The sequence below is a fragment of the Plectropomus leopardus genome, chromosome 9 (assembly GCF_026936395.1).
Source record: "Plectropomus leopardus strain MGB_pleo_1.0 chromosome 9, ASM2693639v1, whole genome shotgun sequence".
Taxonomy (NCBI): domain Eukaryota; kingdom Metazoa; phylum Chordata; class Actinopteri; order Perciformes; family Serranidae; genus Plectropomus; species Plectropomus leopardus.
This window is the reverse complement of record NC_142184.1, coordinates 19,989,260-20,006,939: the sequence shown is the minus strand read 5'-3', so window position 1 is coordinate 20,006,939 and position 17,680 is coordinate 19,989,260. Positions and strand designations below refer to the sequence as shown.

General features: G+C 39.8%; 2 protein-coding genes across 3 annotated transcripts in view; one reads left to right on the top strand and one right to left on the bottom strand.

The window, feature by feature from the left end:
• arhgef25a (Rho guanine nucleotide exchange factor 25a) overlaps positions 1-1,123 on the bottom strand; it is a 54,409-nt gene extending 53,286 nt beyond the window's left edge. The window contains exon 1 of one of the 2 annotated variants that reach the window (XM_042491802.2): positions 523-1,123. In XM_042491802.2, the coding sequence (XP_042347736.2) occupies positions 523-618 (96 nt within the window). In that variant the 5' untranslated portion in view covers positions 619-1,123. The remainder of the gene's footprint in view (positions 1-522) is intronic. The other variant, XM_042491801.2, reaches the window with a different exon arrangement.
• An 8,470-nt stretch (positions 1,124-9,593) lies between these two features.
• On the top strand, positions 9,594-16,150 carry ankrd33aa (ankyrin repeat domain 33Aa). Its single transcript, XM_042491804.2, has 5 exons — positions 9,594-9,805; positions 11,472-11,789; positions 11,919-12,048; positions 12,139-12,279; positions 13,705-16,150. The coding sequence occupies exons 2-5, from the start codon at positions 11,532-11,534 to the stop codon at positions 14,517-14,519; spliced, it is 1,344 nt and encodes a 447-aa protein (XP_042347738.1). The 5' UTR covers positions 9,594-9,805; positions 11,472-11,531; the 3' UTR covers positions 14,520-16,150.
• Positions 16,151-17,680: the final 1,530 nt, after the last annotated feature.

The window sequence follows — 17,680 nt, the reverse complement described above, 5'->3', positions numbered from 1 at the left end:
TGGGGTCTTTTGGGACATCTCTGCATCTCCAGTCATGTCAACGCTGCAGTTCAGTCGAGTTCATTGGATGCAATTTGTGTATGAATATACGTCAGACTCCATAATGCAGACCCTTTTCTGCTTTTGATGGCAGATAAAGGGAAGGAAGAGAGAAAATGATTGATCATTTGCAGGATTGCAGTGGAGCGTTAGACCTGCATGAGTTTGTTTATGGTCGGAAGGTTTAATCACCACTACTCTGCTTCCTGTTCCCTTGAAACATCCAAGATTCCTCCCGAGCACTGAACGGAGACTAGCAATCCTTCCGTCGCTCTCTCTCCTCTCTCTGGTTGTGCAGCTTGACCATTTTAGGTTGACTATTATACAGATGACAAAAAATAAACTAAACAATATAGGCAAAAAATAAGCTGGATGTCATGCTCACTTAAGCATTGAAAAATAACTCCATATGAGCTTTAGTTTTGAGGCATTATGCATTTTATATTATCAGCCAGTAAATACTCAGACAGATCTACAACTCACCCACTGCTGACTGGGCATGGCCACAGAAGTAAGCACATCAGCCATGGCTCCCAACATCTGGTCAGTGCGTCCCTGATTCTTTTGCAGAGCCTTCATTCTCCCAAACAACAAGCAAACACTCCTCAAATTATCCTCCTCTGCTGTTGTGACCCTGTCCCTCTCCGGGCCCCCTCTCTCTCTCGTCCCCTTGTTGTCTGCTCCTTCTGCTCTTGTCTCACGGCGCACTGTGCCACAGTTTGGAGCTGAGCCACTGCAGCCCGCCTTGTTTTAGCCTGACACACAGGAAACCTCATGCGTGTGAATAATTGATCCTGGAAGAAGGGGGCATGCTCCTGTCTGGACAGGAGCCTCAGACCTGGTCCCTCCTTGTCCCTCACTTAGCTCCCCCAATTCAGACACAGGTGAGCTTGCTGGAGGTGTCTTTAACTTTTGCTTCGTCCAGTGAAAATATCTGCCTTCTGCTGTCAATATAAGCTTCCCCTGGACACTTTTCCTGGGCCTTCATGAGCAGAGTCAGATGTCCTCTTCTTTTGTCATCCCTCTAAATAAGTCTAGACAGTGTGGAAGTATTTCTCAGTGAGGCTGGTCTTCCACTACCCGTCTGTCTGAATGCTGAAGCCGCGACTTCAAGGGTTGAGCACATCACCCTCCCTAAAGTCTTTCTTTCTTGTTCTTCATTGGCTATAGAGGATCACCACCCCCCTTCCCAAAACCTCTCCTCCTTCCATCACTCTCTTTTTTCATTTTCTCCTCCTTGTCTTCATTATCTGGTTTTCTTCCCAATCTAAAACTATCTCAATATTTTTTTTTATCTCTTTCTCCTAGTCTTTCTTTGAATTATCCCACACCACCCTATGCTCTCTCTTCATCTTTGCCCAAGTCTCAGGCAGTGACACATGGATTGTGTGAACTCTTGAGCAGTGGGGCAGCCCCAAATAAGGTATGAATACACAGCCCATGAAGCTCTACTATTTAAGAGACTGTCACCGAATGCACACACACACCTCTTACACAACACCTTTAACTTCTGAAGTACTGATTAGTCAAACTCGTAGTGTTTGTTTGTGGTAAACTATTTGCCAAAAAAGTGTATAGGCTTGCAACATTGTTTGCTGATAGATTGATCCTACAGGCCATGTGCTGAGCCTGGATCATGGAAACACATGCACCTTACATGATTAAATTTCATTTTACAGCCAATGGGAACATTATGGCAACAATACTGTTGAATCTCCTGCTATTAAGAATTAATCTGTGCTCATATAAACAGTATACATTGCAATCACTGTGATAACTGCTGTTAAAAGTCATAATGACCATTCTTTTCAATTGTCAATTTTCATGACCATAGGAGTTATTTTAAAGTTTCACTGCAAGTGTTCCTCCAAGAGAAACACTTAACTCTCACTTCCTGCACCACTAGTTTCACATTTTGACATATAATATCACTAGGCACAGTAATTGTGTGAATAAATTCACAGATATAAGACAAATGGAAATATGCAACTTGACATTTTATATTATTAATACACACTGTTGCTACACAGTCCTGAACAATTTAGTAGCAAGAAGATGATAGAGAGAAGGCAAGACAAGAAAAGGCTGCTGTTGAATAGCCTTTTGCTTAGGAAGGTTCCTAAATAAAACAACGTCCTGGAAATATCTCATACTCCTTTTCTGCCAACATGGACTGGTCTCTACTTTGGTTCCTACGCCTTATTTTGAACCATTCAGTTGTTTTTCTGAGTTGGTACCACAAAATAGTAGGTTTTTCTTAACCCGAAGTGCAAACTATGGCAACATTGGTAAACATATGTCATATTCTGCAGGTTGGAAAGAGAGGATGGAGAAGACAACAATGGAGAAGTAAAGTGAGAAATTGTCAGCAAAAAAGACAATAGTTGTCCATGCCTGTTTTTTGGATAAAAAAAAATATCTGTAATAAAAGAACAAAAACTCCATTTTACTACTACTGATGACTTTTGTTGTAAACTGTGCAAAGCAATCCTTAGTTACTATGGTTCTGAATAAAGGTGTAAATGTGGGCTGGTTTGCTTGATTACACCAAAGTTCCAAGAATCCGGTGAACATAATCGTTCAAGAACCAGAGCCAGCTAGTGGAAAATTATTATATATAAAAGTATGTAAATGTAATCATGAATAATTGTATGAAGCTGTATGATTCACACATGATCTTGGTTTAGATATAGTTGATGACCTTAGTCAAATCAAATCAAGTCAAGAGAGTACTTCACTCTCTCTGGGATGTCTGAATGTTAAGATACTGCAACAGCAAGACCTTGTAGAAGTTTAGACTGCAATGATAGACACAGCTGTATGAAATGTGCCTCAATACTTCCTTTTTTATCTATTTTAGCATATGGATACACAGGACCATCCTCTACGGAAGCAAAGGAGACAATGCCGTCCCACAGTTTGTTGCAACAGCAACATTTTAAGTAAGTAAGTGCTGTTGGGCTCTCTTAGGTCCGCAACTGTCTCTTACTTTTACATCGAGGTCAAGGACAAGTGTTTAGGAAAAGAAAAGACATAGGATGTTTTTTTGTTTTTTTTTTATTTATTACTCGATCGCAACCTGAGCATGAACAGCGATGTTAGCTACTTTTTGTGGCTGTGCTTAGCCAGGGTTGAGTTAAATGCTAACATGCTGACTTTAAAACAATTTTTTTTTTTAACCCACAGTCTTATTTTAGCACGTTATTATGCAAACATTTGGTAAGAAGCACTAGACACAAAGTACAATTGACAGTGTACTTAACAAATTACAATACAATTACAATTACAATTCTGATCTCATGATGATGTTAGATTAATCAGTCAGAGGCTCACCAAAGACATAAAAATTCTGGAGTGTATCACCAGAGGTCAGAAGTCTTAAACTTCTCCAATAGCTGTTGAGATATTTCAGTCTGCTGCTAAATGCAAACAGGTCTTATTTTTTTAAGCCTAAACTCAAAAACAAATCTGATCTTGATATGATGGGATATGATCTTTAACAGAGGTTATCTTCTATCTGCCAAAAAAACAGCATTTAATCATGTTCTTTACAGTTTAAAATATTGTTTTGAAGTCTCTTTCCCCAATACTGTGAGTTATGGGTGTGATTATTCTGAAATTCCTCAAGATTGAACTATAATTTATGAAAGCTATGAGGTTGTAACTTGTGATAAATTTAAAGTTTGGACAGACACTAAGCATAACTGCTTCTGCTCAAAGGATTTATGCTTGTTTAAAGCCTGAAGAAACATAAGAAGCCTTGCAGAACAGGTATGTTTGCAGCAAATCAGCAGTCTCTCAGACAGTAATTTCTTCTAATCACATGGAAACTATGATCCATGATTTTTTGCCTATAAATTCTTTAAATTCTTGTGCAACTGTATGTGGCACTTGAGTATTTCCAGCTTGCAGACAGTCCAAAATGTTGCTGTTTTTGGACAACCTATGTCTCAGAGTTTTAAACTTCCACTGAGCCTTAGTGCAGGCTGAGATCCTCATGCTGTCCTGTTTTGGTCATACACAGTCTAGGCCAAGGGTGACTAAACTTCCTCCACTACAAGACCTGAAGACCCGCCCCGCAAAAAGGTCGCCACCTCAGTGTCTTCACTTAAGTTGTGCTTATTTGTACCTTTTTTGCCATTTTATTGTATTATTTCTAATTATTTATTGGTCATATTTTTTTTGAGGGTATAACTCTCAAAAACAGATCAAAGGATGTGAAAGATGAAAGCTGGCCCACAGGTCATGTAAAGACATCTCTCCCTAATTCTTTCAATGAAAAGCTCTACACACTTCCCTTCCCTGCACACGCCCAGCTCCTCTGAACTCTCAGTGAAAAAGAGACACGAACATGCAGAGAGGAAATAACCTCCAAAAGGAGGAGGCAGAGTAGTCAGTCTTCAATCAGCACACCTGAAGCAAGGAAACAACACACCAGTTTGGTATGATGTAAAACATTTTGTTTTTAAAATTTGTCAAAAAAAGCAAAATATTGTAAAGCAAGCAAAGACACAAAAAACACTTAAGTATAATCTTAACACACCTGTTTAGCATAATGTGTCTGTTTTGTCTACCTTAATTTCTTTTTTGTGTCTGCTGCTGTCTCCAATACTGAGCTTCTTGACATTTGGCCAACAGACATATCATCTCAACAGAATTTTTATAAATGGCATCTGAAACACCCAGAAAACAATGTTTTATAATGTTTTAGCATAAAATAAGTTTTTTTAGGTCATGGTATTTCATGTCCTTAATGTGTCCTAATGTGTTATTTTGCCTTCTTTCATCTATAATTTTAAACAACACAAAATCCTGAACATTTACCATCTTATTTTTGCTAAAAGGTGCTAAAACATTTGGGTGTAAACATGGGCTGCAAAACTGTCATAATTAACATAATGAGCCACTGTCAACAAAGGAGGAAGGAAATATTATCTTTGGCAGAGTTATTCTAAATACATATTTGTGTGTGTGTTGAGGTTTTTCATCAAAAATATTAGGTAGAGGGGTCTTTATGTGACGCGTAAGCTGGCTTACATCTTTATCAGTGCTTAGTACAATTAGTCGGCAAGAATAGTGAATTCCTTACAGAAATCACAGGCAGAGGTGAAGATGTGAGAGCACAAGGAAACACTAAGCTCTGAGTTGGAAGAACCAATGATTGCTTTCAACAACCACTTTGTGGTCATACAAAGTTTCCACATCACTCACACCAGCCATTAGCACAAGGTCAAGACTGACTGTGAACACATCAGAATCACTTTCTCCAAACCAGAGTGGCTAAAAATGAAGCCCACAAGCCTGTTTTCAAATCAGGCCAGGGACTGTTGTTGCATCCCTCTAAGATCACTATCTAAAAAAAATAAAATAAAAATAAAATAAAATAAAATATACTGCATTGCATTTAATAGAAATACTTACAATCTTACATTTCATATGAATAAAACTACAAGAAATATTAAAACAACAAAATATCTGAATAGATTTTGTGTTTCTTTGGTGAGCTGGGACAATACAAATATTTTCAATAATGCTGAATATGGCAAATCACATTGCAATATCATCCCACTCTGTTTAGGGGCTCTACCCAGAGGAAAAGAAAATTCAAAATAAGATAGCGCTGTCCAGCCATGTCTCTTAGACATAAATACAGATTTTGAGCATTTTCTCATTCTTAAATTCAGCCATTGAGAAAATTGTTTCCTCTTGAGTCAGCTCAGTCCTAACTGAAGATCTTAAAATACTTTTTTTTCTCTATTACTGCTCTGATATTTATTTGTCTGAAATAATCCAAAAGAAAACTTAAGTATCTTATAAATTAGCCTCCACAATCTCAGATCAAATTATCAAATTCAAGTCTCAACTCTGTGTATTTTATCTGATCTCAGAGTTGCCTCTGAGAGGCCTGTGAGCACAGCAAAAGAACTTGTTGTTTATTATTTTGCTCCTTATTATGTGAGCAGCAATATTTTCCTTTGGGCAACCTCTATTTGTGTGCTTTGCATTCTTTTTATTTTGAAAAAAAAAACAATATGAATTTTATGTATATGCACTTATTAGAAATCACAAAGAGTGAAAGAATATATTGAGGGAGTCGTGGTGCTTATACACTTTATAGTTCATATTTCTGTACTTTGTTTCCTTGAACTAATCTAACCCTGACCAAGTCCAAACACTTTGGCTAAAAACAAATCATTTTCTTAGTGTACAGTATTTGTGACTTGTACCTTATTCACCCACCCTTGAGTCAAAGCACAAACACCACAAACTTCCTCTTTCCATCGCAATAATTTCTGCCAAATTCCTGAGAATCTCCTCCTTGCCTTACATGAACACGTTTAGCTGTGTTTCCTCCCTGCTTCCTCCCATTCACCTGATCCCTGCAGGCTTTTAAGATGCTTTAGAACAAGCAGCATAGGGGGTTTCTGTCTTTTAACCACATCAATGGAAATAATATAGCAGATGCTCTGAGCAAAGTGCTGGTAAGACCGGTCCGGGAGAGACTGCCAACAGTCTAATATTAGCTGAGCACATGGCTGTCTATCAGTCACTAAGCTGGCTAAACTTAGTTCATTGCTTCCTAAGCCTCTTTCCCAGTTCTTTTGCTCTATCACTGACCTCTGCTGGGTACTCTGGTGTCTGGGGAAAAGTTGGACTGCCTTTTGCAGAGATGAGTGAATGGCTCTGTGAGGAATTTGCAGAAAGAAGGAAAATAACTCTGACCCTAAAAGGAAAGTGTGAGTATCAGGAGGTGGGAACCAGAACGAAATGTTCTGGAACTCAAACATCAGATTGTTAGTCATTTGTAAAAACCTGTTGGATTTTCTTTTGAGATAAACACAAAAAGTGCTGCTGTTTGGCTGAGCTGTGCTGCCCTCGTCTGGTAAAGCTGTTGGATGATTTTTTGTATATCTAACACGATTAAGGAAAACACACTCACTACTACCCCACCCTTTTGCGCCAAACAGACTTCCCTTTCCTCTGCATGTCTTCCTATCAACTTCATTTCTGTTTTGGCCTTTCACAAACTATAAATCTGCGCCCCCGAGCATGCCCTTTCTTCCTCTTCCTGTGTTTCATATCAGCGGCGAGTCAAGACCCCCATCTCTTGTGTCTAAACATAGCACCTGAGTAGCAGATCAGGTTAGTGTGATGCTATGAGTCTGATCTAATGGTTCGCAGTCTACGAGGCAGCCTCTGATAAGGAATTGGCTGGGGCATTTGATGGGATTTAGTGAGAGGTGTTGGAGGTGTGTCCTCTTTAGCTGGCTGGTATCAACAACAGTTCTCTGTTGCTTAACTTGTCAGAGCAGACCAGCAACTATGATTCTCAGGATTAAAATGCTTTTGAATGAGTGTCTAATTTGTCAGAGGCTTTTATCAGTCAAGGTGGGCCTCCATGGTGAGGGAAATCTGATATCAAAGTTATTTGATATGTTAATAGTACTTGGGCGAAGCACTTGATAATATTGTGTTAATGGTGGGGTCCATTTAAAGTACAAAGTGGACATATGGAAGTTCAAAGCAGAAATGTGCCTTATAAAAATTTTGTAGATCTATTTGGAGGTTGTGTAAACATCAACTGTAACACACAGTGAGTATTAGGCTACTTAATATAATCGCTGTTTCAGCTGCCTGTATATTATTCTGAACCACATAAACAAGGCACATGTCCAAACACTGCATTACCCAGATTTATCAGAAGGGGGCAGTGTGTGCATCCCTCTAACAGAGAGCAGCTTTTGCATAAGGCAGGCTACTGTACATTCACATGCACACAGCCACAGATTGGCTTTTCTCCAATTCACTGTCAGGGTTCATCTATTTACATGCACCTTTCATACCACGTGATTGTGTCTGTGAAGCTATGAAAAAACCTGTTGACACGATATCTGTCCACATATGGGGTTCAGCCATCAAAATAAAAGGTTGTGGTAACTGCTGATGCAGGGTTTTAACAAATGTGAAACAAGTAAAAAAAAAAAATAATAAAAAGCTAATTCTAGCATATTAATCTGCTTATAATTGGAATATAAGATTACTCAGCATTACATGTGCAGTGCCTGACTAACAAGGATAAGAAGACAATTGAATTAACTGTAGATAAAAATGTGGGTACTGAAACAGAAAATATGCATGCCCTCCTTTGAAATCCCTCTGGGCATGTTTTAAACAAAATATTCGGTTTAAAAAAACATAAATCAGCTTTGTTTTCCTAAGGTAACAAAGTGTGAGATTTGGGAGGATTTAGTGGCATTTGGCAGTGAGGACTGCAGATGGCAACCATAGCATGTATAAATAATCAACGTAGCAACCGTGACGTCACCCATTAGTTTGTGTACCACCATTTCTATAAGACTCAAGTTCAGCATTTCAGCTGTCCCCATCTTGTTGATGAACTGTGTCTTTTCACACTTCCCAGTTGGCTTAATTTTGAAAAACATTGAATAAAGCAGTTTCATGTTACAAAACAGTGTTTCTCTAATGCCGTGCAGCATGTCGGAGATCAGCTGCTCACCCACCACCAGCTAATGTGCACTCAAGACTTTCTCTGATAGTTTAGGATCCAGATGTTCAGGAGGTTTTTACTGGGAGCCTATTATTCGCAGAGGTCTCCTCCTCTCCAAACAAACAAACCAGGTGATTAAAACCTTTAAAAACACTGAATAAAGCAGTTCTGAATGGTCCTATCTACAGCCAGTATTCGTCCCTTCTGGGCTACTGTAGAAACATGGCAGTGCAACATGGCGAACTCTGTGGAAGAGGCCCCGCTCCCTGTGTGAAAACACACATCTCATTCTAAGGTAACGAAAACACAACAATTCTTATATTCAGGTGATTATCCACTAAAAACATACTTATTGCAATATATTCAATTTCTGCCAATATAACCCCTCTAAATCCTACACACTGGACCTTTAAGTCCCTTATCATGTCATCATACAGATTTTGGAAATTAGTTGCTTCCAACTTTTATATCTGTGTGGTTGTAAAAAGAGTTGCATTTGTGTGCACGAAGTGTCTTGTTTTTGAACATTTACGTGCATGCATCACAGAATGTCCATGTCTTTCCATGCATGTCTCTGTGTGTCATCCCTTACATGGGAATAATTACTACCAAGCTCCCCTAGCTTGGAGTAACAGCAGAGTTAGTTTCTTGTCCCAGAAAATGCATTTCCATGGGAAACAGACCCAAGACACTGTCTTCCATCACACAGACATGCTAAAATTATTAAGGCAGGGGGTCCTAAGCAGAGCAGCAGATCTCTGAGCCATAGCCTCCATGATTCAGTCACAGCACTTATTTGGACAGGGAGGTTTGCTTTGACACAACAGATTGGCAGCAGAGAGCTGCGGACAGACCGATTCTGTGAGAACTGTGAGAGAGAGAAGAAAGAGAGAGCAGACTAACTCAACAGACTGTAAGGGGAGTAAGGTTGGCTGCTGTCTGTTTCTTTCCCTTAATCCTTAAATCTTCTGTAATCAGGATGAGAGGGAGAGAGCATGTTGCCTGACTTAGGACAGCAGAGTCTATGTTGAGACCAGGACGGATTGCCAGCTGATGAGGCAACATTACTGGCCAGTAGAGAGATGGAGGGAGGGGGAAAGAATTCAGCTGAACTCAATTTGGGAAACTTTAACTTAACCAGTTTCTACAAAGAGCCAACAGGAGGAAGGAAAGTCCAAGATATGGGGATGTTTTCACCACTGAGAGCAAGTTAAAAAAAAAGAGAAGAGGACTAACCAATGGTTGGATTGTTTTAGGGTGAGATTTTACCATTTGATCTATTTTTTATTTTGTTTTGGCACAAATTGTTGCATATGTTTACCTCTTAACTCCACAGCTCATATTTGGGATTCAGAGGAAGTAGCTTGTCTCAGATTGCAAGTGTTGCTCAGCAGGAAGTGTAGGTCACATTTAAAATAGCAGCTTTCTATGTTTGTACAGAGAGAGGAAGAGAGAGAGAGAGAGAGAGAGAAAAGTCTGTGTGATAGTTATCTTCATTCTTCTGTATGACACAGTGCTAAATTAGGACCATATGTTTGTGGGATTAAAGGTATTGAGCAGTCCTATCTGGCATTTAACAAGAGCTTATCCAAAAGATGCTATTACTCTGATAAATTGTCAGCAGGTGCAAAGCTGCTTCTGTGCAATCTGTGTGAATTTGTGCCTAGTGTGGGTATGGTGTAGTGATGTATGCGAGGCCAAGGCAGCTTGGTGAAAGAAACCCTCAAACACTCACTGGCACAGCAACTAAGCTCTTTCTCACTCATGTGCAGCTCAAAACATTAAGAATGACAAGTCTATCTTTTAAGCTTGAGCCTGGAGAAACAGTATCATCACTGGTTTCAAAATATACTTCAAACAAACATTTGTACTTGTATAGCTCATTGATTTATTGAGAAAACCTCTGCATACCTATGAATGCACTTGCAACACGGTTAAGACACCATGAGAGATGCTGTCACTAGCCTGGCCTCCCATTGCTTCCGGCACCATATGGCCTTTCTCAAACCAGTACACTCCTCCTACTATGCCTTCATTCACAGGACTTTCACAGACTGAGCATCCACAGATGAAGACTGTTTCTAGACCATTTACTGTACGTTAATTGTCAATATACAGTATATGATTTTTTTTTTTAACACATTTCCAATTTATCTTGTAAAATTATTACGCTCCGTCATACCTCTTCTTCTGTTCTATAATGGGCTGAGCTAGTTAACAAACATTAGCAAAAAGCATGTTGTACATTCAGCTTACCCATCTTGTAAAGTGGACTTGCGAATCAGGCACTCAAACAGGAGGGCAGAGGTGAGCTGAAAGCTCGTCATCCTCTTTAGGCATCGTGCCTACAAAGGGCCCTTACAGGTCAACGGATCTGTTCAACACGCTAACTTCAAAGGCTTCTTATGTTTCAATGTCAGTTTTTCAGTCATTCTTGAATTAGTGTAGTGGTTCTCAAGCTTCTTCTGTCATGCCCCCCTTCAGAAGCTGAATAAAGTTCATGCCCTCCACTACACAATTGATTTATGAATCAGAAACAATAACTGGGGAAGTATCTAATAAAAAAGAATCCATATTGAATTTTAGTGAAATAAAGGTCAGCATGTTAGCATCAGCAAACTGTTTGTTTATCTTTAGAAATTATAATCATTCATCAATCATCAATCAGAGTCCCATCAACTCTTGTTTCACACCCTTGCAGAGGCTATATAATAATGTTTAATGCAAGGTTTGCCTCTTTCTATGTCTGCCATGGCACACAAAGTTTGATGGTGTTAGGCCATGCCCTTCATTACAGCCCTCTTTAGCAACTCAGCTGGAGCTCAGAGGTACTGCATGGCTGTCCTAGTGATAAGGGGAAATATCCAGAAAATGTGTCCATTTTATATCCATGTTAACAGCAATTAATGTTTTCCTATTCAAGATGTGGGTGGTGTGCAGCGGGCCTGACACCCAGGTGTGATCCCAGGCAGAGGGGGGTCCAATGGCCACTGCAAATTATGACCCCCACCTGGGCGCAGGCCCATCCGAAGACTCGGAGATCCTCCTTGATGATTCTGACTCGGGGAGTGTGCTTTCTGATGACTCAGTGCTTCCTGACTATGAAAAGGATGAAGATCAAAAAGAGACAGCTAAAACGTTGTACGAGGCCTGCTTCAGGAATGACCCCACGTCCCTGCACAGGATCCTTGAGAGAGGAGTCACTAAAGACGAGGCCATGGAACTGGATATCAACGGCAGGGTGAGATGGATTTAGATTTCCCTTTTATCATGCAAGGAGAATGAGTTTGACACAATATTAGAAATTCTATAATGAACTAGTTTAATAGTTTCATGATGGTCAACTTGTTTTTACCTTCTTCACCCTCAGAATGGACTGATGCTGGCCGTCGCCAAGGGATTTGTAGACATTGTCATCATACTACACACATGTCCATTTATAGACATCAATCACCAAGACAATGATGGAAACACTGCTCTCATGATTGCTGCTCAGGCAGGTATGTCTGACATACACAGCACACAACTTCAACATCTAATCTCAAGTCACTTCTACCACATTAATATAAAGCGGGTTTTTTTCAATCCAGGTTTCATCACCATTTTAAACTATATTCTTAACTATTACTCTGGTGTGGACACCGAGGTCAGGGATCCTCGTGGCTTCACAGCCCTCATCAAGGCAGGCCTGCAGGGCCGAGAAGAGTGTGTGTCCGCCCTGCTAATGCATGGTAAGGTAATGTTACAAAGTCCTATCTACTAGAAATTAAGTCTTTATACAACTAATTTGAAACAGCAAATATCTGTTTGAGGAAAATACCGTCTTCACTTTTCCACCAAATTAGCTCTGATTACTGAACTGGCCTCATTCAGGGCTCTTTGAACTTTGGTGCCATCTAGCGAATTAGCTCGTGTTTCCACCAGTTTTGAGCCGAAATATTATAATCAAAGATGTGTAATTAATGGAGGGTCTTGCACAATGTACAATAAAAGTAGTAGTAGTAATATGGCTGATTGCACTGATTCACTGTGAGCTTTTGTTCTGTTAATACAGATGTCTATTTGTACCCAAAACAAGCATGGACCAACTGTTAATGACTCCACTCCATGCTCTTTTTTCTCCAAGATGACACGCCCACTGATGTTGTCTTGGTTCACACTTCAGATAAAGCAAAAAACGTCCGGATTCTAGCTAAAACTAACTTTTTGGGTTCTGAATCAATTTATTTTTGGTCAAATGCTCCCAAAGATTCAAAATTGGGCAGGGGAACTGCAACATCACCCACCACCGGGAGTGTTTATTGGTCCAGTGCAGCACAGTGCATTCTGGTAGTTGTAGGTTTTTTACCTCTTGAGCAAAAGCAAAAGTCACAGTCTTTTCCCGTGTTTTCTCTGGTCATTTAACACCACTTTCAAAAAGTATTGTAGCCTGTCTAACGCATACACAGCCCAGTTTTATGAAAAGACCATCTACTCGGCAATGAAATAAAAATGTTTTCTGTGAGCATATCCAGACAGCGATTACCTTGTCACCACCATGTACTTACGAAAACAATTCAGTAAAATACAAATATAACCTCTAGGAGAGTTGGATATACAGGGTAAGTCAGGACGTCTGACCTGATAACTAATCTGGGCTGCAGGGATTAGTCCTGTATAAAGTGTACAGGGACGCATTAAAGATAACACTATAAAAAAATTCCAACAAAGTTCTATTCAAAGTTTAGTTATGTCAGAGACAGATAACTTGGCAGGCAAATTTGAGCTCTCTGTGGCATATAAATATATGTCTGTTGATCTTGGATTAGTTATAGATCCCTGATTACTGATTGAGTGGATTGCCATATCTTTGAAATAGACACATCTGCCTCCAATAATGGGTTAAACTGCATTATTACAACCAGCTCTAGCAAATCCACAGGTCTCTGACCTGATTTTATTATATCGTTTTCACCTCTATATCCTGTTTCAAACTGTTGTGAAACGGCCTGATTTACTTCTGTATGTGTTATTCTATACTGAACATCTACTCAATGAATTGTGCTTCAAAAGCGACCACATGGTGGAGCAACTGACTTCCCCATGTCAATCAGCATCTAATCATTACGAACTTGCTTCCTTGTCTTCACTGCTATGTTCTTCCCTTTTGTGTGCAGGTGCAGATATGAATGCAATGGATCTGGTCCAAGGAAGAGGGCTAAAGGATTGGGTCCATAGGACAGGAGGCTTTGAGACTCTTAAGAGAATACGCCGCCTGCAGACTTATTCTGTCGCTGAGCAGTTCTGCGAAAGCTACATTCCTGAGTGGCCTGAGCTGAAGCAACTGGTAGCAAAGGCCACGGCCACCAAAACAGCCAGTCAGAAGCTGAGGCAGCGCTTAAAAGACACCATTTCTTTCAGCTTCCCTCAAGACCCCCAAGACAACGGGGTCATGGACCATATGGTGCGGATGACCACAAGCATCCACAGCCCCCTGATAGCCACTGGTTGCCGTCCACTCTGTCCCACTAGCCCCCCAGAGATTGGCAAGCGCCGGTTCGCCGTCCCTGAACTGCTTGAAAAGCACAGCAGCAAGGAGTTGGAGGAAAGCACAGTGTCCCACAGTAAAGGCCCCATCACCACCTCAGCTTCTCCTACTGCTGTGTCAGCCACCTCTGTATCTCTGACATCCTGCTGCCAGGACTCAGATCGCAGAGAAAGCATGCCATCAGGGGGCATGAGAAGCTTCATTCCCCGCAGCATAGCACACAGGAACAGCATCTTCCCCTCGGGCTGTATTCCCAAGATCGAAGTGACAAGATCTGGGGAGCCCACTCCAAAGAAAGAGAAAAAGAAGAAAAGGCAGAAGGGCTACCTGGAACCTCCCGTCTGGAAGTACAAGGAGGCCAAGGAGGAAAAAAAAAGGGAGAAGAAAGAAAAGGAAAAAGAACAAGAGAAAAAAACAAAGGGGTCCAAACGGAGCCAAAAATGAAGTATTATTTTCTTTTCCTCAGAAAGTTCACTGTGATAAAGTCGTGCATGAGGGATGAGCACAGGACAAACACAAGGCCTGTTTTAACAGAGGACCGAGGAATTGAAAAACAAGTTTGGAAGTGAGCACTTGACAATTAAAACAAAGCTATGGATTTAAACTTTGGCATGGGATGAACATGAGAAACTGGAGTGACTTCAATTTGCTTCACATGTTTTTCAGCATCTTTCCAAAGCTGAAAATGTTAACTAAATGTTGTTTGGTTTTGGAGATATTTGCTGACATGTCTTAGCATGGCTGTTTCTTTTCTCAACATCTACTACTGATGGCAGACACCTGCAATGACATATCTTTTCAAAAATATTTACGAGGATTTCATTAATATGTGTGTTGTGAATGATTTCCAAGCAGTGTGCCATCATGGTATTCAACTATAATAGAACCAAAGCAATAGCAATTACTGTTTATACAGTACATATGAGAAATGGCCTTCAGCAAATACATTTATATTGTAGTTGATCAAAAATACTATGTTCAGGGAAAAAAGACAAAACACCTGCAAACTATGTGCTTTGCTCCTCAACACCACCTGCACAAAGAGGCAATGGCTGCTGTTTATGACACCAAGCAATGAGGGAATGTGTCAGCCAACAACTACCGTGAGATTCATATACCGTTTCTTTTTCCTCTCTGCAAAGAGAGTAATGTTTTTGGAAAAGATTCAAAAACGTATAGTAAACCATTGCTATATAATAGCTTTATTTTGATTAAGATCCAAACTGCTCAGGCAGCTGATAAATTCTCAATATACTGTGTGTTTCTGACAATCGCTCAAACATGATTACCAGAGGTCATCTCTGTTCAACAGGCATTTTTAAATGACACCAGTCACTGTTTTAAGTTTTATCAAACACTCTTATTCTCAAAGGTTATCCAGTCCTCTCTGTATGCAACATTTAGCATATACCGGATGCCTTTTATTATGTCTTTTTGACAGGAGTTTAACACTCCAAACTGTCTGGCTGTAGCATATGAATGATGTTGGAAGATCCAGATCATGAGAAAAACTGCTAACTGGTATTAACGCCCTCAGTCTGCCAGTGCTTAATAAACAATGTCTGATGGGCATACCAGGATACCAGAATTGCTGCTTGCAATATTTCTCAGACATCAATAGAAACCCTCACATGTGCAGAGTTACCTGTGCACAGCAAAGAAACCATCTGTGCATAATGTTACTCAGGAAATCTTTTCTTAATATTATGTTGGGCATTACACATTAAGCATCTGTCAAACCAAGAAATCTCTTTTGGGGTCCAGTTTGCGCTGAGGCATTTTAAAATATTCTGTACAGAGACCAACTTGTTACTTGATAATATCATAACTAATGACTCATGAAACTATAACGGCAATACCTATTCTAATTACAACAAAATGTATTTAAATGTGTTATCTAAACAATAATATATTTAGATACGTGTTGTTATAGAGCCTCATTTCTGGGGTTATTTATTTTAAAGTGGAAGCAAGAGACAGAAAACTCAGGTCTTTTACGTCTTGATAAAGTGTGACATGGATGAAAATATGTTTGTATGGAAGCTTGGAATAAATTTACTGACCTTTTCAAGTGAGTTTGTTTGTCTTCACTTTACTTTGCCTCAGATTTGGTGACCTGAAAGTATCAGAACGCTGTGTTAGTGTGTTTGGTCTGGTTACAGGACAAAATACACATTTGGTGATGCACAAAAATAGTTTTTTTTCTGCTCTTACACAACTCTTTGTATTTACATGCTAGAAAAGTAACATTTCCTAAACAGGCATGCACGTGACGGATGAGCCTCTTGCCTGGTACCTTGATTACTCCACAATAAAGTTATTTTGAGCCTCTTAGAGAAGCCTATAATGCGCTCACCGGAGTGGCATGGGATGACTCTTGAACCACGGTCTGTAATCTTTTAATCCAACGTGCAGTGTCATTATATAACAATTAGCTTTATTGGTAACATTAAATTAGAAAGGCTACTTTGATGTGTTCAAAAATATTTCATGGAATTATCTCTGTGAAAACAGTTCAATTTCATGTGGCAAAAAGCTAGCACAGGGATATAAATATTTCAGTACTGTGGCTCAATTCCTCTTAACAGGGGAGAAGTTGGTGACTGGAGGTCAGCTCTAAAATAAGTACCTCTTGACTTAGAGACATTAGACCAGGGGTCAGCAAACTTGGGCATGCATGTCAGCATTGGCATGCTTAGCTTAACAAGTGGCACACTAGCAATAAGTATGCCAGAGTTGTTGTTTTTTTTTTTTTTTAATTTTTCTATGTTTAAGTGCAGGGTTTCCTACACATTCATTTACCTGTGGCAGCCCACCACAATAACAACATTTAGTCTACCGTGTGATTATTTATTGTACATGCACTCTGGGAACAGACGGAGCAGCAGAACAGCTGGCAAAGTCAAAGTGAAACTTAGCCATTGATTGTTCTGGGTCTTAAAGTTTGCTTTCAGTGTTGCTGAGGAAAAAACAATTCATGAAGAGTCAACTTGTGCTGCATTCACAGACCTGCAAAAATGACCGAATTTAGAGAGGGACACATTTTTTTTTTTTTTTTAAAGGGACCCTCACACATACACACACCCACAATAGCCCAGCAACTTTGCAACTTAAGCATTGCACTTGTGTGGATGTGAATGACACACCACATGCTGCTTAAAACCCACACCTGAAACAACAAAAGGTGAGGACACAGCCAGTGTTTTTTGGAGCATTTTGGGGAGCAAGGGATTGAGAATTTTGCTGACATGGCACACTGATTAACAAGGAAATTTAAAAATGGCACTTCATGTCAGAAAAGTTGCTGACCCCTGCATTTGACTTTAACCATGTCTATGGGGACACGGATGTGAAACACATATCCTCAAGCAGTTTTAACATGAACTGGACCTGATTGTACAGATTTTGACCTCTGAAAATTAGGTATCACACTGCGAAACACAATTATGACTTAAGTCAACATTACATTTTGACTTCATTTTTCAAATTTTCCACAGCAACATATTGACTATTCACTAGTATTTAAGTGGGAGCAAAACACCCTCTCTGTATCCAAAATAACCTTTGAAAAACTCACAGTATGAAAACATGTCTGTTGAAGCAAT